At 51.0% G+C, this 21,168-nt stretch overlaps 2 protein-coding genes across 2 annotated transcripts in view; one reads left to right on the top strand and one right to left on the bottom strand.

Annotated features, from left to right (window-relative positions):
- LOC100900890 (puromycin-sensitive aminopeptidase) overlaps nt 1-15,743 on the bottom strand; it is a 33,135-nt gene extending 17,392 nt beyond the window's left edge. The window contains exon 1 of the mRNA XM_003746467.1: nt 15,471-15,743. Within this exon, the coding sequence (XP_003746515.1) occupies nt 15,471-15,517 (47 nt within the window). The 5' untranslated portion in view covers nt 15,518-15,743. The remainder of the gene's footprint in view (nt 1-15,470) is intronic.
- Nucleotides 15,744-18,131: 2,388 nt separating this feature from the next.
- LOC100902139 (MPN domain-containing protein-like) lies at nt 18,132-21,147 on the top strand. The gene is made up of 12 exons (XM_029112386.1): nt 18,132-18,267; nt 18,379-18,482; nt 18,608-18,656; nt 18,833-18,935; nt 19,052-19,191; nt 19,362-19,539; nt 19,630-19,799; nt 19,931-20,173; nt 20,297-20,457; nt 20,588-20,668; nt 20,768-20,846; nt 20,993-21,147. Exons 1-12 carry the CDS (start codon nt 18,132-18,134, stop codon nt 21,145-21,147), a joined length of 1,599 nt encoding a protein of 532 aa, XP_028968219.1.
- Nucleotides 21,148-21,168: the final 21 nt, after the last annotated feature.

Below are 21,168 nucleotides of genomic sequence, written 5' to 3'. Positions count from 1 at the left end.
AATTTTTGGGAGCAATGCGAAATAAATTATTCAAAGACGTCTGTGATTAAGGCCACCATCCATTAGGAGATGGAAGTTGATTGAGCTCCTAGAGTCAAAATTCATCATCACTTTTACGTCAAGGCCATCCATCGAGGTCAATAATGAGTAGAGTTCCTTTTCGGACATTTTCATTTTCCGACTCTCGAATAGGGATAGATCCAACTGTGGCATTCTCATTCTAGCGTTCCCCACATCGTCAAGCTACAGGGTAAACTCATCACTGGCGATTCCCTCCTCGATTCGGTCGTCGGTCTTCGCTCTTCCGTATTGGATAGATATGAAATGTCTGAGGAACTCCAATAATGAGCCAAAGATCGATTCCCGTTCTCTTGGTAACGAAGAGAGAATCGACCCTTAGCGTCCTAATCCTGTCAATCTTCCGATGCTATCACATGGGGCGTCGGGAGGGTGTAGCTAGAGGCTTCCCTCACGAAAAAAAGAAAATCAGAATCCTAAAAAATCCGATTTCCATTTCCGTCGTCTTAAACGGCTTGTTGCGAAAGTCTTATGCAAGGTACCCGATATCTCTCTGAAGTCATTGAGCCGGGCTCTTATAATATCAGTTTTGAGCTCGATTCAGCCGTGTAGATTTAGCCGGATTCCTGACGTCCGCAGACAATTTTCCATCCAATCGCTCAGTATGGGGGGTCGCTCGGTGGAACCCGGCTCTGGGATCGCCGTCTCCTTTCGGGAATGCCTACAACCTCTGAGGATCATTCACGAGAGTCCATCCCCACTTGGAAAAAAAAAGTCGAAAAGTTCGCGTGCCGTGCCAGAGGGGACGACCGTCGCGCTTACCATGAGCGGATCAGAATCGACCGCGAGTGGAACTCACGTCATAATGGAGGACACATGTCGTCCGATGGAATCGGAAGCAATCTTACGACACTAAGCAAGCAGTGTCTTGACATACGCGGGATCACTCCCCGGTGGTCTCGGAATGAATCGTCTCGATCGCTGGCAAACGACTCATCCGTGAGTCACACTGTTTCATCAAGCATTGACAAGCGTGAACTTGGCCAAGACGGCCTGTCAAAGTGTCGTTTGCTTTGAATGCCAGGTTCACTTGGATTGACTCCTTGAGTTCACAAGAAACAACAGAATACCTGACACTTCCTTCACGCTTGACAGCGGACGAAGCTTCGTCTCGGCATCCTGCAGTCAGTCAGACTGTTAGCGAGCGCCGGCGCCGTATAAATATCTTTCTGGCTGGCTTGCGCACTAGCTCCGCCGTAGATGTCCTCGTCAAAGCGAAAGAAAGGAAGGAGGACAGCCTCGACCAGTAGAATGGGAACAGAAATCGTGGTCATCGGTAGCTATAGTGTCCGAAACAGGAGGGCCGAAGTTCCCTCAGAGAGTCCAGATTGGTAAGCCTCCGCGAGGCCCTCTCCCCAGGAACTCAAATGAAACGTGATTTTTTTCACAGCTCGAAAACTCACTCAGACCCGAGGTCGGGTAGATACGAGAGAGCGGACTCCCCGCTCACCTGACAGAAGTGTCTGGGGAGCGGAGAACAAACAATCACTTGTCCGGCAAAGCTTCGGAAATACTCGGGACCCTGATGAGGCGGCGAGACCTCACGAGCACAATTGAAAGCTTGAGGTTGGTTGAAATGTGTCGCGCGCCGACTGGTTCGGACTGAGAATTTTCCGGTCCCGATCGATCGAGAGGTAGGCCGGCGCCGGCATCAGTCGACGGTACGCCTCGTCGCAGAGACCTGCACTCATTTACCGGAGCAGCTTAAGGATGAGCTGGGGGGCATAGAGTTCCATTTTTCCTCACGTAACTCTCCGTGGCCGGCAGAAGGGGATCCCTCGATTCGACTGCTTCGGTTTCGGATTCCGGGGGGATTTTCAACGATCAGGTCAGATTTCGTGGGAGGCTCGGTAGCATTGAGGCAAAAATTGTCATTACAAGGAATCGAGATCCAACATAACTAAAATACGTTGGCCAGTCTCGAATCGCAATGTACCCCAGAGGAGTTCGGGACTAGATATTATCATCGCCATTGTTGGAGTTGTGTAAAGGAGCTGAGTCGTCGAATGGGACCGAAGCCATAGCAGTTTGCCTCGACTCGCAGCGAAATACGAGAAGTAAAGAAATCGTAGTACGCAGCAAGCCGTTCACCAGACCCGGAGAACCTCCATCGCAAAACTCAAAAACTTCCCTCGCGACGTGCAGCCCTTGTGCGAGAAAGTTCCGAAAACCGCCACGAGCAAATCATAGTCGTCGCCAGCCCGCATTTCTATACTTAATGATTCGCCTACCACAGAGTTGTCCGAAGTGGTATTCACACAGAGAGCACCGCAGAAGGATCGATCGCTCCCGTGTGGATTGCATAAGCCCCAACATCGAAGACAGCCCCAGCGGATTGCGCATCGTGCCACGATGTTTTTATGGCAGCCTCTTAAAGCAATTATCCCCGCCGGCAGCGGACTGCAATGGCCTCCGAGAGCACGTGCCAGATTTCTCGCCTAGGGAACGGAGGAGTCCTCTTCCAGGCGTAAATAGAATCACGAAGATATGGCGAGGATATCATCTACGTATTCACCCGGAATATACAGAGAAAGCAGGAATGAATTATTCGACACCGCGATAAGCTCCTTCTTCTGCAGACCAGAGTCGGCTTGGGCTTTTCAGATCCCCCCTCCTGGCAGCAGAAGGAGCGTTGACACGCAATCTTGCAGACCTCCGATATCCCGAAGACGACTCGCGCTGCCGTCTCCGGGATTTTCATCAGTTCAAGCGGCTTTGTCGGACGGGCTCGACACGGTGTCTTATAAAATACGAGGTGTCTCAGACAACGTCATCGTCGCGCTTCTTCTTCCATCTATATTAATAAGGAGTCAGCGCCCCTGGTGTGAGCGGACCGAGTCGCTCATACAGTTTACAACTGCTCGTGAATATAGATACACAGGTAGATGCTTCGTTGTCCAGAACTCCTCTCGGGACTCGAGGGGCTAGCTCATAGAAAACCAGGTTGATACTCTTATTCACACGTCGGCGAATCCCGAAGGATGAGACCCTGTGAGGAGGAAAATCCGTCCGAGAGAGGTAAGTAGCTAATGAAAATATTTCCCTCTCTCTCTCTTCCCTATTCGGAGCACGTTGCCCGGTCCAGCTGGACGATGAGCTTCGCGCTCGGATTCTCCTTGTCAAGTTCACGGAGAAGCGAGTGGGAATACCGGGACGGATTCAACGAGGGGGGTAAGGAGTGTTCAGCCATTCCACAATCATCGTCGAGGAACCCATAAATTGTTGAAAAATTCGACGCGACATCTGATGAGCTGATTTTGACGCTGCCGTCAAGTCTCGGGATCCGAGTGGACAAGAACATCTCCATTGATACAAAAAAAGAGCATCAACAGACTTGTCGGGCGTCGAACTCGTCTTTTCTGAAGTGGAAACCCGACAGATAGCGACGTTGAGAGCAGCCATCAATCGCAACACCGTCTCTTTCTTTTCTACCGATATCAGATCTTTCTCCTCCGTGTTTCTGAAGAAATGATCAGGACCCGTGAATCGCTCGGCAGAGCGCTCAGGTTGGTCCCAGAGAGCGACGGAGCTCTTGGACAGCTCACAATCAGTCGGAAATCGAGACGGAGAAGAGTTCTGAGCCAGTCACAGTGGAAGCTCGGCTGGCAGGTAGCAAGGGGGAGCGAAAAACAAGCAGCAAAAGCGGAGAGCCATAAAAAAGCTCAGCTCGCCAAGCACTAAAAGGAAAACTAGGGATTTGCTCCGGAATGACCTTGGTATTCTTGTAATGACTGTTTATCTAATAGCGTCTGTCTCCGAGCTTTCAAGCACGGCAGCAGCAGCGGCGGCGGCAGCAGCAGCAGCAGAAGAAGCATAACAGTCACAAAAAGTAGACTCGCCGAAGCCCCTCGAGGGCAGTCGGCTACGGCGAAGTCAAGCTATAGTGTAAATCAAGATCCCATGGGCTAGACTTCGGGAAGTAAGCTGTCCGTTCCGATGATGGACTCTCCGATTCAATTTCGAAGGTTATTCTATTCATATACCATCTGCAAAGATGATAAATTCACTTCCCGATGAAATATCGAGCCAACGAACGCAGGAAAACTTGGAATGAAATCAATCGATGGCCAATCCGGCAGAGCGCACTGATATTCTCCAGATCCCAACTGAGATACTGCGGGATTCCATCCTGTTTCCCCGATGATCGAAACGAGGGACTACCAGCTGACTGAGACATGCACTATTTCACCCTCTAGGATCCCCAATCTGATCCAATGAATTTCCCTGAATTATTACATAAGATGGCACGAGCTCTCTTACGGTTAAGAATAGAATCGCCCCGCGTTGCTGATTTCCGTACTCCATATGAGAGAATCCCGCTTCCGCTCTCAGGATTTCCGCAGGTACTCTCTCGCCCGTTTAGAACCTTTCAGACCGCTCTCAGCATGCAAAGTCACGCCGAGAGATTCTCATATTTCACCAATTTCTACCTTATGTCTCGGGACGCAGTTTTCTTCTCCTCTTTCAGACCCTGATTATCTTCCCAGGAGTCCGATGGAGCGGAGAGATATCTCGCTCTAAAGAAGATTTCCGAAAAGCTCGAGTTTTCCACTGCATTCTGAGAAGGCGTAGGGTTCCTTTTTGGTCTCTTCAGAGTTGAGACGGTCGTTCGGGGCTGAATTCGAAATTTATCTGAAGCCGAGGCGAATAATCTTCTTCTTCGCGATCGTATCTTCTCCGCTTTCGGAATGCGGTGTCACAGCAAAAGTTCAGGTTCTCTTCCCTCAGTGAAGTCTGAAGGATCGGTATCGCTGTTAGTTGTGGATCACGGGAAAATGCGATAATATCCATATTGACCTTAGGTACCGATCTGCCACAGCGAGCCGTGAGCCTGATCACTGAGCTCTTTTCGGAAAGATGTCTCCCCCGACTTCAGGCTCTTCGTATCGCATGGAACATCTCGGCTCTAAGCCTAATAAGCTCTCGAGAGATATCCGAGAGAAGCTTTCCGAGCACACCACGGGTTAGAGTCCACGCACTGGCTTCTCTTCGAGGCGCTATCGCCGTTTGACTTGGAGGATACGGACCTCCGAGCTTCTCCACTGCTCCGGTCGGTCCAAAGCTGCGCCCGATCAAAGTGTACATGCTTCGATCTCTGCGGAAAGGTTCTTCACGTAACGTGAAGAGTCCGTTTTTTCAATGCCTGTCCGAGTTCTTGTGTCCACCGTTTTCTCTTCCTCTCCTTGATGGAATTTTCTTTCGGTTCATCCGCGAACGCGGTTCGATCTCCAACGACGAGCCCCCGTCCTGGAGAGGCGGAGAAACCTGTCCGACGAATCACTCCGAGCTTCCGCATAGATGAATGGGACTCCATCGGGACGCCGAGGAAATTCTCCACTCGTTCCGGAAGCCTTTGAGCAGTACTCATCTTCCCTGAAGCTCGTCCTGCGTCCGCCTCCCCTATTGAACTTGACCCGACGCTGCCCTGCCACAGGGACGAAATTCGCGTCCGGCTACTCGATCTCTGAGTTTTCGAGAAAATTCTCCGCCGCGAACCGCAGGCCTTCGGGTAGCTTCTGTGGCATAAGGCACAAAAAGTTGAGAGAAATTTTGTCTGAGCCGCTCGAGTGTCTTCGATTTCGACCTCAAGTAAGGAAGAGGTCGGAGAGGCGGGTGTAATGTTTCTAATCAGGATCAAAAACCGCCATTCAAGGGAAATGTCGACTCGGGGAAGATTGGGCGGTGTCATCGACAGGGAGGATTAGGTCGCAGCGGGGCGAACTCCCGTCGAACGATTATTGCGCTACAATTCACCGAGAGAATTCGAATCAGTGAATAAATGGACTCCCGAGAACTTCACAGTGATGGAAGGAAGCTTCTCAGGGGTTCAGGGGTGACAAACTCGATATCCGCAGGGAAACACTTTTCTGATGAATCTCTGACTTTCGACGGATGAAGTGTCACATAAAGCTCTAATATGATGCCTAATTCATGTGCCATCCCTCATGCCCAGATTATCGGGAGCGGGCTTTCGAGAGGAATCCATCAATGCACCAGCAGAAGATAGCATGAATGGGAGAGAGCACGGACAGAGGGAAGCTCGACTCCCAATCGTGGGACCGAAGGTACGGAGAAGATGTCTTGCAAGGGATCTCTGGCGAGAGAACGGCTCTCGTTGATTGTGTTGGCTTCTATCCACTTTCACATGGCTCTGAGATACGCACTCATCCTGTTCGCGAGGTTCATATTCCGGAAGCAAGTAAATCGCGAAATGCTCCAGAGTTTATGCGGAAAAAAGGCTTTGGTAGGTCACGCACTGCCATGGATCGATAGAAAGCCTTGGCAGAGAACGCCGCCGAGCGAAAGCAAAATTCAATTGTGAGCGGCGACCGGCCGTGCGAATCGTCGTTTGTCCGGAAGTCACTCGAAAGGATGGGCAAAACCAGATTTCAGTAATTTTCCAAGCTCCAGATCGCGAAAAAATCCTCGTGGCGCAACGAGCGCTCCGCGCGCGAGCCAAATTCGATTTTTACGGGGAGTCCACTTGTTGCACCTCGCCATGCGTACGTCCTGGGAATGTGATCTTTCGCCGACTTGACGGCGCACGGAGCGATCCACGGGAGGGAACGCTCTCGGGTATGGACAGCTTAACTCTCGCGGGTCTCTGGATGTGGCAGTCAATACAGGTCTGAGAACGAGAACCCGTTCCTCGACTTTCAGATCTCTGCCAACTGTACCTGCATCCTCCTCACGGTTGGGAATTCCCCCAACAAACCTTTCCCCTCCGTCTCTAGGATCCTCGAAGGAGCTCCGAGCTTCCGAGTTCTGGACTTCTCCCGATAGACCTCCGCCGAGGATGCTGCTCGAGGTAATGCTCGCCGGCGATGTCGCAGGGGACAAACACTCAACATCTGTGTAAACTTGATTCTCGCAACTATAATGGAAGAGCGATTCTCCACAGCTTCGTCTCGCTATTGATCGCAAGGAATTCGGAAAGCCACTGGACTCATACCATGCCCTAAATCGGGTTTCACGCGGAGAACTCGACGTCCGAGGAAAAGCGTGTGGTGGACGCTGTTTTTCACGCCCGTATGGCTGAACACTCCCCGTCCATAAATGCTCGGTGACATCGCAAAGGACTCGACCACACGAAAGCGCCGCTCTAGTCCAGCGGAAGAACACTCCGAAACCTGGAAGCTCCCGTCGCGACCACTTCACTCGCAGAGAATCGGGAATCTTGATTGGGAGTGAGCACGAGAGAATACACTCCACTCGGATTAGAACCTTTCTCTAAGAAATCAAAGACCATCCCCCTCGCGTGAAGAAGCTGTGTTTCTCAGATTCCAGGAAATACAGCTCGCTACAAAGGAGCGTGCTTAGCTCGAGGGCGCCGGCCACTTTTCGGGATAGTAGCGGGCCGCTACTATCCTGAAAGCCGCTACTAGCGGCTAGGTCGAAGCAATTTCAGAATCCCTCACGGACGAGTCGAACAACGCCGGAAGGTTTCAATTGATCGGGCGCCATAAACTTTCTCTCGGAATGTTTGCCCAAGGCATTTCATCATCCAAAGTCCTACCTTCTCCGAAGAAATAATCTGGGAATCCGAGGGAAAAGACACTCGAAGGTCCTTCATACGAGAAAGTTATGCGGCTCGATCCTTTGGCGATCTGAGAAATATCAACCCCGAAGCTCCTGTTCGCGCTCGACAGATTGTGAGCGAAGGCGGAGATATCGATTCCGATGGTCCAATTGCACACGTAAATATTCTGTATGATGGTCCGGATGGACGATTCGGCGAGGCCGACGAGATGAGGAGACCGGATCCCTCGATCGTGTATGATTTTTTATTGATGGCACAAAACTCGCCCCCCCTTAATGAGACGACACCGAGGTGACGAGGCGATACTGGGAGCGTCGCGAGGGGAACTCTGCGACACTCAACGCTTCTTCTGGGGGTTGCCCATCTCGCTATCCGAAGATTCTCGCCAACGATCCAAGCGTCTGAATTAGCGACCCCGCTCGACGTTCTCTCATGCGTCGCATAATGCAGAGAGTGAGAGAGATTCATCATTTATCTACATACAATATACGAGTTGGGCTCTCCTCGACTCTGGTGTTTCCTTCGAAGTTTTCTCGAAAATCCGAGGCTGGAGTTTTGATCACGTATCATGTCGCTAAGAGTCTCAGCTACATCATCGCAAAATGATTCGAGTGGAGAAGAAATCCTCCGCGTGCGATCACGTGGAGTATATTTTCCTGCCCGAGGATAATCGTCTCGCGACACATCCATTGTCTTCTCGATATTTCAAAGCTTCGAGCATTTAGGAGCAATCATGTGTATAGGATGAATTATTATAATATTAAATTATTATAAAATTAAAGGATGAATAATTTTCCAGGGATCAGCGGGAGTTACACAGGCGCTCTCTCTCGAAAAGAGCTCCACAGCCGTAATCAGGATGCTTGATATCCCGATTCGAATAACGCGATCAGTCCGGGTAACGCCCGTTTCCTTAGATTCGGAGCCTGCGCTGGACTTCACCAGAATCTGTGGCCTAGGCCGTGTAAGGTTCTCGCTTCTCGCGTTTTTCGAACCGCGAACATTCGGGATCGCACCGATGCCGACGCGGCATTCCGCAACTTGACGCAGCTGTTTAACACGAAATGACGCTGACGTCATCAGTCATCAGTCTACGCATTCATAACGGGGTTCGAGAGTTTTCCGAATTATTCAAATTCTCGAGTAGCTCGATGGTGAGTTTCATATGCGAAGTTGGAGCGAGCTATTCTTTGTGTTTCCCATTCCCCCATGAATTGAATTGTAGAGGATTGAGGAATGCAAATGTGATCGCAAAAAACTACAGAAAAAGCGGCGATGAATCACAGAGGCATCCGATGACATGGCCGAGGACGCTTAGAAATCTAGGAATTTGATTCTGGGAGAAACTTGCCCTGCCGGCTCCAACCGTATCTCGCCAGCTTCCCATCGGCGCAGAGTCTGTCCGGGTCCGCATACAGCGACTGAGCATGGCCGCCGCCTCCATTCCTGCCCAGGTGTCGAGCACAGATTCGGAATCGACGTGAAGACGGCTAAGATGAGAAGGACACGGAAAAAATCTGTCTGACCATTGATCGAGCCAAGATCCGCATCAGACAGAGATGCCCCGCGACCAGCTCGGAGATCGAGAGATGTTTTGATGAATGATCTTGATGAATAATAGAGAATCAATAGCAGCAATAATCAATCTACCAATCTATCTATTAACGTCGGACATTTATGCGGTGGGACCGGCTGCCGTATCCCGAGAGGCAGCTAAATCTTTCGTCAGAGTGTTAATGAGGAGGGCATGCCTGTCTTCTATATGAATTGGAAGGCTCCTATTCTAAGCCGCGGTTATGAAAGCCGTCGATCCCCGAATTTGCACTCATTCTCATCGATTGCCTGGATATGCAGTGAGTGTTGAAGGCACGGAAAAATGCGCTCTGTATGGATACACGTTCCTCTCGACAGCATCAAAAGTAGCTGCAGACAGAGTCATCGGAGAGGGACTTCAAAAATGAAATATTCCCAATCCGCGCTCTCGCAGCGGAAAAAAATAATCGGGCGGCGTCTGCACTCGAGTGGCCTCCTGATTTAGGTACCTGAGGAGTTTTGTAGCTTCTCCGAAAATAGCTCAATAATGATAAGAGCGCTTCACTGAATGACTGTGTTGTATCTCACTAATAGATCTTTTGGCACCCATGCTCTTCCTAAAGATCTACAGGTGTGATGGGGAGGATTGTCGCTCGACCCGTGCGTCATAGGACCGGAGATGAGCGAACTTGTCTTTTGTGACACTTCTGAATGTGCCTCGCCCGGTTGCCCGTGTGATCGGGAATCCCTGACAGACACCGAGCGTCTGCACGATTTCCATTGGAATTCGATCGCATGAGCCTCGACTCATGTACGAGGAGTAGTTGGAGCTCATGAAATTTCTGGAACTCGTCCCACGCTCATTTTCTAGTCGAATATGATATTCCGTCGTCTGACGTATGCCACAGTAAATCGATGGATGAAAGAAGGAGTCCTGAGCCGTTCGGATCGGTCTTGAAATTTCGAAGATGAAGGCGGACTGAGCGTCGGAATCCGAATCACTAAACGGCACTCGTACCGCGACAAAACCGTATCGCCGCCGCGAATAATCGGCGAAAACTGATACCGCCAGTGGAGGAGGGCGCCGGACGGATCTCGCTGATGACGACGTCCTATTGGCAGCTTCCCGGCAGGATGAAAGGATCGGAGATCCACACCAGTCGCCCGATGCAGGAGTAAAGTCTTAATGTCTCACAATCAATAGTCCGTATCTGACAGAGTTTTTCGGCGCTGTTCCAGATTCTTGACGGAGACTGTTCAACGCTCTCCTTAGATGAGACTCCGACGATGAGTGGCCGTCGAACAACATCGACTCAGTAGAACGCCATTAAACTTTACGACGCGACCGAATTCCCGGCCGCCATGCATAATCATTGAAGGAGCGGATTCAGCAGTGTCTCCGATGCATTCGAGCAGGAGTTGCGCGTTTCTGTTTGGGATCAGGATTTTCTGAAGAGAGGCCGCTTCCGGTTGCGTTTGGGAACACGCACCTCACAACTGATCCGTCACGCATTTCTCAGCCTTCTGTGGGAGAAACGGGCGTTCAATCGTCCCACTCGCGACAGCCGTGCGGCGGCTTGGTTGCACAGAAGGATTTCCAGCGCTTGTTTTTTTTTCTGAACAATGCCGGAGCGCGGTTCGAAAACGAGACGAGTCTACCGAGGCCCTTCTCCTCCTACCTTCGAGACGCATCGAGTGCGTCGCGAGTACTGGATGCGTTCAAATATTCTTGATGGATTTCAAAAGAGTCCTCGAGGAGGTTCCGCGATCTCGACCGCGTGAATACTTTTGACGACGACTAAGCCTTCGCATCCTCGAATGTGACGGATGAAAAAACGTGGCGTCCCCCAACAACTGCCATAGAAGTGCTCAGTTCCCTCTTCTGAACCAAGCGGATCCCGACAGAGTCCGTGAAAGTTCAGGTGTATCACGAACGTCCTTGGAAAAACAACAAATGCGCGCAGTGGAAGTACGAATAATACAGTCGAGCCGAAATGAGTTCCTCGGCTGGACTCTCTGAGACGTGCTCGCAGCAGAGGCGCCCTTCGAGGAGTAGAAAGTTTCGTTTCATCTCACATCAATGGAGAGCCTTAATTTTCCGGCGCGATTCGGAGTTTCGACTTCGCAGCGTCGATGGAGAGCTGCTCGAGAATCATAGGAGGTATAATCATCAATCGTGGGAGCATTGCTACAATTCTCCACAGCACGGTGGAAGGAGAATCAGTCGAGCAGCTGGCGATCGACGGGAAGATCACGAAAGGATCTCTTCTTCGGATACCTCAACCGGTTCCTCGTACAGCAGTCGTGTTCGCAAGGGGGTAGAGTTAGGCCCCACGTTTGAGTCGCCGAGACAGAGGTTTCATCCGTTTCACCAACGCTGACAACAAGTCCAATTTGAATACGGCAACGAACTCCTACGAGGATGTTCCTGTGCCGCGCTGGAGAGGATTCACCCCAGAGACTTCGGGTCTTTTTCCCGAGTCGAACTTCCGGAACAAGCGATAGATTGGCCTGTTGCTTTCCTTGGTGCCTTCGGAGACAACGCGGATCCCCTGGAGTGACTGACAACGAGTGAGTGATACCGAGTGATCGCAACATCGAGTCCTCCAGGCTGTCGCTGAGTATTTTTTTCTCTCGTAGCAGCCTGATCTCGCCTTCAATATTGATCCCGGGGGAATAATGCCAAATATTATTTCTCAGCTGATCACGTCATCCTGATTTCGATTCCGAATTATCAGTTAGTTCAGTTTCGAGAATCCTGGAACGCATCGATCGCGAGGGAATATTCCGTGAGGGAACCGAGAAAGCCTCCGCATCCATGTATCGGCTTCGCCGCAGTGCGTGTGAATTACACGACAATGCTTTGAGAACCGATGTTATGTAACAGTTGATCGCTGTCGCTGAGTTTATCACTCATTTCCGTCTCGGTCATTGGGTCTCGTTCAGCTTTTTGCTCCTGTTCATTCTCGCGTTGTAAGTGTTTGTGGAACGCACACACACACACATACGTCGTTTCGCGCATGGCGTACGGAGTGATGCCGTGCAGCCGAGTCAGTCCTCGCGACCCAAGAAGCGCATCGTTCGTATCGAATTCCGACTGAGCGCTTCACTGGATCTCCACGATGAAGTTACACAATGGACTTCGACGCATCTCCCTCTACCATGCTGAACTCGAAGTTTTATTTCATCCAACGACAATGCAAGCAATACGTTTTCGATGAGCAATCATGAAATTGTAGGCGGGGAGAAGTGAATTGACTGTATGAATCGAGTGTTCGGCGAATTCCGAACGGACCTCGGTTTGAGGCGCGATATTATGAGCGCGTAGGATGATCCCTCTGCTTTTGGATGCCCAGAGCTCACGAGATGGGCTGATGATCGAGCTACGGCATCTTACACGATGGGGAAACTCCATGACTCGCCGGAGATCAAGGCATGAGCTCGAGACGTCGCACCGTTCTGATGAATTATGAGAGCAGCATGCAATCTATCGGCACCTATGCGGTATCGCCAGCTGCAGTTGCTTCTGTGCCAGCTGCAGCAGCGGACGAAGACATGAGCATTGAGCAGAGAATACAGAGTTATACTTCTGTTTTCAATATGAATCGCAGCATTAGCATAGTCAGCGGAACGTCTATTCCTGATCGACAGGCCTCTGCAAGACGAAGGCGCGGTCGACGATGTGCTTTCGGAGTCTCTCTATGATTTCCACATACGTAGAGGAATTTAGTAAGAATCCCAAATTATATTGGAGGCACAGCATGATAATTTAATCGCCGCAAGTCGATGCATCTCATCGCCAATTTGTTAGGCGGACACTTTCGAATGAAACCTCGCTTACCCTTTGTTCGCGGAGAGAAACCGACGACTAGGGTGCCAAGTGATGAAATGCACGGTTTTTGAAGGGCCTCCGATGAGCTGGAGTGCGTCAGACAGCTCCGAATCCAGTAATCGGATACATTCCTCCGACAGAGGGAGTCTATAAGAGCTCTACACCGTACAATCATATGGGTATCAATTTTCATCAAAGGACTTGTCGGAGTTCATGAATTCCTCCAGAATCTCAGGCTCGTTCTGTTGCTCGTACGTGTTCGAGATCTCTACAGACGATAGCCCGCCGCCGTGAACGAATGAATGAGTGAGCAGATTTGTCTTGGTCTTGGACGCCCCACGAGACGGCTCCCGAAATTTTGAGAATAAACCCGCAATGAGCCTTGAGAGTCCGAACTCGCTCACTGAGGATCCGGTCTATTCTGATCTCGAAATGGTAATTCTCGGGAAGGGTGGCTCCTTTCATACGGCCATTGAGGGATTCGACACACACGGCGAGACACTGTTCTCGGTGAAAATAATGTCGGAACCAGAGAACATTCCCAAACTCCGAGCCTCGACATTGAATTGCTGAGAGGCTGTGCTGCTTGTGTTTCGATATGACTCCTGTATCCATATCGGGATATAACAGATGCGTGACGCTCATCCGGGGACTGAATCCATCGAATCCTGAGTCATTGCGTCGCGATAGACAGTCCCCGGAGCGGCTACCCGGGATTCAGGAGCGTACACTCGGGAGAAAAATCTTTCTGCATGCAGGAAAAGAGGCTCCGGAAATTGAACGATGATTCCCTCTGAAAGGATTGCGTCCTTTCGAAACTAACCCTCCTCGATACCTTGATCCCCTAACCCGATCATCTGGGCAGGGGGAGATGCAGAATAAGGAGGGCGGTATCTGCACGCATCTTCGATATGTTCGAAGAATCAACAGAAACCGTATCATTAAATGGATCGCTGTCTTTGTTTATCGGGCATGCAAAGACTGAGAAGGAGGAACTCCGCGAACGTGCATGTCTATTTCTCGCGTCAAGCCGCTTCAAGTCGACTTTTCCGATTCGGAAAAAACACAGCTGGATCCCTCCGTTCTACTTTATTCTAGCCTCGGAGATCTATAGAGCGGCGACGACTCGGGGAAATAGTCAAAGGGCCGTCTGGAGCTCCGAGAACTCATTGGACGCGATCGACCATTGATCAAGTAATTTGTGCAAGTCATTCGCAAATTCTGTGGAATGTCCGTCCGGGAGAAGAAATTCGATGCGGTCTCATCGAATTGTCCGCCCAATTCTTAGCCCCATTGATCATGTTGAGAATGAGCGACGTAGGAGCGCTACAATTTCGAGAACGTCCTTGTCATCGCATATCGCTCTCCAAAGCGATCACCTGTGGCTTTTTTCGGAAGCTACAGTTCCAAATCTACGACAACATTCGGTGCGTATTCTAATCGCTCCCAAGTTCTAGGATCCCTCGACATCTAGTGATTGAACCTACCGGCGACTTCCAGTTGTGAAAAAGATGATCAAAGAGAACGCGGCCACCAGACCGAGTCCGACGGAGACAGCAGCACAAACCTTATTCAAGGCTACCCGCGGCATTATTTGCGGCTAGTCAGTTGACACAATAAAATCGAGAAGGGCACCCTTTCAATAAGGTGATCGGTCTACTCTGTTAACGAAGTCGATGGACAACAGCAACATCTCATCACGCAACAAGCTCACACCATGATGGTGGTGGCCGGGGTGGACGCGTTCGAGAACGTTGTTCTTCGAGACGTTTTCGTGTTGTCGCGTCACTCACAAGGACTCCAAATGGACACAAAACAAACGTCGGAGTCCGCGCCTACGTGTTGATCATCAAGACTCGGAATCCGAAGTGCCCGCGTGACAGGAGGAGCTTGCCCTTCCACAGTAGGAGAGGGCGACCATGGTACGGAGAGAGTGAGCCACCTGCCGAGCACTGACACGAGAGCAGCAAGGAGCGAGACGTCGCGCGGTACAGGTCTTTCCAGCAAGGACTGGAAGGATTGCGGGTGAAACTTCCCTGGTTAAAGGGGCGCCCCGAGAGGCTCGCGGATCACGAGTCGGCCTACCTAGAATGAGGCTCCTCGCGTCGATGGAGCCTCTGATCATGATGAATACCTATGTATGGATGATGATATGCCGAAAATAAGATCAGTGAGAAATGGACAAACTACATATTCATACTACATGTGTAGGACAGATATGGCTACCCCCTATTCCCCTTGCAGTATAGAATCGCAATATCTGTCTGTCACCGGAGCAGTTTTCGGCGCTTCCCGTCTCCGAACAGCTTTCAAACTTCTTCAATCGATGCCCAATCACTTCAGTGAGGCCAAGCTATACTTTTCGAGCTCCTGGGACGCATGCCCTCCGCACGATCTACGTGCTCCCCCAGTTATCGTTATTTTCCACCCGACGTGTAGTGTTTTCAATATGCTATCCTTCTACTTCGAAAGAAAAATGAAACCTACGATTCATCCATTGGTGTACTTGAGTCCTTGATTCCTGAACTTGACATAATGTTTCTCCCCAAGCTTCTGGGGCAAAGATCAGAAACCTGGATTGACCCTCCTTGGATGCGAACGTGTTCTCCTTGGCTGGCAACCCAGGATCAATTCTTTCCGCAGTTCACGGAATGGAGGTGGTGAAGACACTGGTCCGATTGCACGATTCAGGTTACGAGTTGACAAAGGTTCAGTTGTCAAAGTCCTTCAAGCGAAGAATTCACTGATTCGCCGGTCACCAATTTCCACAGAAACGAAACGCGCGGCTCACGTTCAACGCTCTTCCCCTTTGTGATAGGCAATGAGTCAGCCGGCCGATACTCCCCTCGTCGAACAGGCTCGCCCGCAGACAGCTGTTTGTTTATATCCCGGTAGTTGTCGCTCGGGACGCTGCTCAGGCTTTTTCGCTACTACACCGAATTTCCTGCGCGCTTGTACGCAAAAGAGAGATTCGGAGATGATGAATCGTTGCGGGGTTGATTCGGCAGTCGTAGAATGAGGAAGTAAAAGGCTCAAAATTGGATTTTCCCAGTGAGCTTGGCGTGAGAAGTGAATTGCATCTGTGATCTTTGCTTCAGGTCTGGGAGCGAGATCGCTTCAGCCCATCTTCTCGGCTCCGACTAGTAGCTCCGAAAACGGCTTTATATCGTTGCTCGGATCTCGTCGGGCAACGCTGAACGATCGCCTGGAGATGTTGCTGCGATATACCCTCGGGCACCATGCCCGTAGACGGATCGGGCCGGGTTCCATTGGGGCTTCCTGATGCGCGACTTCTCCCTGTGCTCGGCTGGCATAACGTCGCGGAACGCTAATTCGGAGAGTCATATTCTTCCCAACCGTTATCCCATCGATTCATGGAGATGGTGAGGTCCCGAGGGACCGCATCAAGGCGGCTCGATAACGGCGAGGTTGAGGTCACAAATGAGGCGACATCGCCTTGCAGTGAGGTTCGACAAGTCCGAGGCTACATCAGTGTGCCAAGAATCATTGGAACTCCCGTTGCGGAATCGCCCTGGCTGATGCTGCCTCGAAGCACGAGCGCTCAGAACAATAATAATCGCTCAAAATGGTAGCTCAAGCACCGAGAGGCTCCCTCAATCCCAGGAGGGAGCTACGCGAGAACCTATCTGACTCCTCGTGTCTCAATCGAATCCAGAGGGAGATGACCAAGAAGTCCTCCCTGAGAATTCCCCGCGGTGGCTGGTTGAGTTCTCCGATCCTTTTCCGACATCAATGACGCGGAGGGCGAATTTGGAACCGGACGATCTGGATTTGGGAGCAGGATTTCAGCAGCATCGCGGATACACTGCTTTCCTCCGCCCCTCCCGGTGGAACTTTTGTGTTGTCTCAAAGATGCTGGGGACAACGTATTCCTAGTGCAGAGCCCGACGCTGGATTCGAATTCATGGACCTCGGCATCGCGCGAGGGGGCCAAGACATCCTCCTGAGTTCTCGGGTGCACGCTCAAGGCTCGACTCATTTCTCTTGCAAAAAACTCCACTTTCGTATTTCGCAGAGAATCAGCGTCTTTACCGATAGGAATTGCGCAAAGCGCAGAATCGGAGCGCTATTAGCTCGCTCTGAAGCCGTGGCATTGGGGGCTGAGAACTGAATTCAGGTTTGAGTACTAGGAAAATGAGAGAACCCCGAGGGCTCTAGGAGGAACCGCCCGGTCGCGTTTGAGTCTCACCGAAGATCATTAACATCATCACCTCCACTCTCCCATCGACAGACTCCTCTTCTGTTCAATTTTACCCCCGGTATTCGGTGCGGGTTTTTAGAAAACAGGGTCAATAGTACGGTATTTCCATCGTAAGTGGAGTTCTGCTAATGTATGCCCGTCGACTCGATTAATTGCAAGAGCAAATTGCGAGCCGCGTCGAGACGAAGCCGCCGCGGGGAGAGATTTCATTGCTGCTGCCTCTATCTCCGCTGGGGTTCGTCGAGTCGGTGGGAATCAGTGGTCGGGCTCTCGGTCGCAGTGAGAGAGGTCGTCGGTGCCAGAAAGGATCCCCGGCAGCCTGGCAACCGCTGCTGAGCGGCCGCGAGCCTGCTGCTTCTCTAGCAAAGGGGAACACTCTCGAGTTGTCGGAAGGAAGCTGAAGGCGGTGGAATAGTTCTGATCTCCATAAAGGTTCGTAGACGAGGGACTGGAGGAATCCTCTTCGTGCTCCGAGTTTCGTAGCGAACAATGCTTCGGTGCGCTGACAGTTCCGGGGTTACTCTACCTGCGATTGCATTCATTCTCGATATCGGAGTAGGGACAGACGGCTCCAAAGTGTCAAGGAGCCGGGGGCATGCTTTTCTGTGTAGCATCCTGTCGTGAAATGTCTCTCTCCTGCAGTTCGACTGACAACGAGCAGTTCCGTAGTCGGGAACGATGATGGAACTCTTTCAGAACCGATTCGAACGTACAACATATAATGACCGTTTATTACCCTGAATATTGCAACGGTGCGAGCTTTATCATGTCGGGCGGCAATCTATTGGGGGCTAGGGTCCAGGATCCTACCATCGATCATTCAAATGGATAGGTATTTCGGAAGGAGAAAATCCCTAGACAAGAATATTTGGCAAAAGCGATATCCTCCCGAGTCGACTCACGAACATTTGACGCTTGCAGTCTCGATGCCAGCGTCCTCCCCGTCAGTGGAGGGCCAGACCTGTGGTGTCGATGGCGGGGCAAGTCAGTCCGCGGCTGTCGAGAAAGAAATCCCGTCACCGGCAAAAGAAGCCTCACCAGAGTTGAAGGAACCTACTGATGGTAAAGACTCTTCAATCGAATTTCCCGACACCATTGAAGATCATTTTTCCGACAGCCTCGATCGATGGATCTACTGTTAAGCCACATCGTGACTTGCTTCGAAATTTGCAGGAGAGCGTCTTGAAGAGCGAGAGCCCCGTAAACTCACCTTGGAGACACTGCTTAGAGAAGGCGTTCTCGAGAGCGGGGATGGTGTTCTCTCCATGGAGTATATGGTTCGTTTGCTCTTCCGCACTTCCCCTTGCAGATTTCTAGAATGAGTTTTCGAATTCCATGAACAGCTGCTCAGGCGGGAGGATGGTCTTCTCGCAAGAATCTCATGATTGAGTTCCGTTTACAGGGGATGCGATTCACGGGAGACCTATTGTCGGATGGCGCTATCCGTTGGGGTAAGTCGGCTGATCCCAGCAGAAATCAATGAGTCTTAATTGGGGTCTTCCTTCAATAAATTGGATCATTGAGTGAAAAAATCTTGGTCCCTATATTGACTTGGCACCTGCTAGGGTTCTCGGATCGACCCTTCCGGCATATAGCGAAGGATTGAGACAAGCTGCTTGACTTGCAGGAGAATCTGGTGAAGTTTTCCCGAGCCCCTCCGCTTGGGCGATCCATTGCAAGCGCATCACCCAGCCGGACAAGAAAACCTCTTGCGGATGGTCTCAAGTGAAGTGAGTCATGCTCACCATCTCTATCGACTTGCGATACTACATAGTAATTACAGCAGATGGGAAAAACGAAGCTTCCTGGACCGAATCTGGAACTGATCACCTCCCGACTCTTACAGATATAAAGGACGCAAATTAGAGCTCTATAAACAAGAATGGCTTCATCGACATCAGACCGCGAAGCGAGCCGCGGCCGCCGCCGCGGCCGCAGCTCCACCCGTCGCTAGACCGGCTGCCGAAGAAGTGCCGGCTCCGAAAAGTATGCGGACAATTATTTCAGTTTTTTCCGTCACCTCAGAACGATGACATCTCTCGAGTTTCCCTCGATTCGGATATTCAGTATTATTCGGATATTCAATTGATATTCTTTAGTTTTCTGCTATTGTACTTAAACGTCAGAACGATGTTTGACGGAGTCTATCTTGACAGCGGTCGAAGCGATGACTCGAGTCGGGAAGACGATAATTCGACGTCCTCGTTGGTTTCTTGAGTCCAAGCGGAAAGCCCTGGGCCTCCCCTCGCTGGATGAAGAAGAGAAAGAGAACCGGCAGTCCGCTTCGGGCAGCCAAGAGAATAAGGAACTCGATGTCCCCGGCCAAGATAAACTGTGAGTTGAGGAGCGTAACGTAAGGATTCCTCCGACATAGTGTCGGGCTTCGGAAAGTTCGGTCCATTGATTTCCCTCTGTTATTCGCAGACCAACTAATCCGCAGTACGATCCGGTGACTTTCGCATCGGTCGAACGTCTACAACCATTCCACATTTCGATCTCATCAAACGTGCTGCTCCTCGTGGATTTCCATTGCCATCTGAGTAAAAGCGAAGTATGTGGATACCTCGGAGGCTCCTGGGATGTCGCCACTCACGGTGAGTTGACTGGTGCAATACGCGAGCTGCGCATCAGAACGAATGTCTATCAGATATGAACGTTTGACGCTCAAAACTGACGTGCAGATCAATGAGCGAATCTTGAAATGGACTAAATACCCTCCTTGCAGCGATGACAATTACCCAGGCGTTCCCATTAAAAGTATCGCTGGACTCCAACGACAATCGAATAATGGATGAAGTTCAAGCATCCATGACGTCCAGAGGCATCTACCCTGTCGGTTGGTACCACTCCCATCCGCGGCTGTCACCGCACCCCACGAAGCGAGACGTTCTCAATCAGCTGGAGTACCAGCTCGCCATGCGAGGAGACAACGAGGCTCAATACATGCCTGTGGTTGGCCTAATCTGCTGTGAGTTTCTTAGTGGAACGGACCCATGAGTCCCTGAACCCTCTGAGGAATATTGACGAGTCAAGTAGAAATATACATACCCACGTATGATGGTTTGGATGCTTTCAACTCAATCGTTTCCAGCTCCGCAAGGCGCGATGGAATCACTGACGGAGGCTGAGCTCATGGTTTACTGGGTCATGCCGCCGCCAGAAAATCGACCTCACGAAGTGGGCAAAGCCATGAAGATGGTTTACGCGAACCAGCAGGACAGTTTCCTCACTCAAGACCTCCTCATGGAAATGGTGATTATCGGGGCTGATTTTTCACTCATTGTCTCATTGGGCCCACTCGGGGATCGGAGGGGTACTCTGTCTTCCGCCGGTATTTTCCTTCCTTTTGGATGATTGCCCTAAAACTTTCAACCAATTCCAGCGTGTTCTCGCTGAGCACTACCGGACGACGAACCAATTAGCCGACTTCACCGCGCAGACGCCGAACTCGACGAGTCACACAGTGAGCGACTTTAGAAACTTCCCCGACCAGGAATGCGGGAGACATATATTATTGGGTAGGATCTCGATGCGATCTCCAAAGCCGATTTTCCTTCCTCAGATCTGGGACCAACTGAAGGCCTCGCTAAGTACGAAGCTCCCACGTGATCTTCAAACTTCGACTAATGCAGGCGGTGGATGTAAGTTCTGTTCTCGGATTCGGAATCCGGACGGAGAGAATCTATTCTTCTCCCTTTCCTGCATTCGGGAACTCTCCTGAATGAGTGTCGAAGCTTACAGATGGTCCGAGTAGGGTTCGAGATTAAATGAGAGCAACCTCTTTCAGCGGGAGCCCTAGGTGGAGTTTCCCAGGATACTGCGGCCCAGGCAGTGCAGCACTTCTGGGAGTTCGTCAGGGGTCTCATTGTTCCGAGTAATGCACCTGCCCCTCAGAATTCGGCTACAAATCATTCGGAGCAACCAGGCACCAGCCGAGACTAGTCGCGATTCCGCCAGTTGGCA

This window comes from Galendromus occidentalis, unplaced genomic scaffold (genome assembly GCF_000255335.2).
Source record: "Galendromus occidentalis unplaced genomic scaffold, Mocc_1.1 scf7180000077497, whole genome shotgun sequence".
Taxonomy (NCBI): domain Eukaryota; kingdom Metazoa; phylum Arthropoda; class Arachnida; order Mesostigmata; family Phytoseiidae; genus Galendromus; species Galendromus occidentalis.
Note: the sequence above shows the minus strand (reverse complement) of the source record. Positions and strands in the feature narration are given on the sequence as shown.

Coding starts and splice junctions, on each gene's coding strand:
- LOC100902139 (XM_029112386.1), top strand. CDS start 18,132: ATGCCAGCGTCCTCCCCGTCAGTGGAGGGCCAGACCTGTGGTGTCGAT. Junction 19,192..19,361: donor AGAAGTGCCGGCTCCGAAAA/GTATGCGGACAA, acceptor CTATCTTGACAG/CGGTCGAAGCGATGACTCGA. Junction 20,174..20,296: donor TGTGGTTGGCCTAATCTGCT/GTGAGTTTCTTA, acceptor AATCGTTTCCAG/CTCCGCAAGGCGCGATGGAA.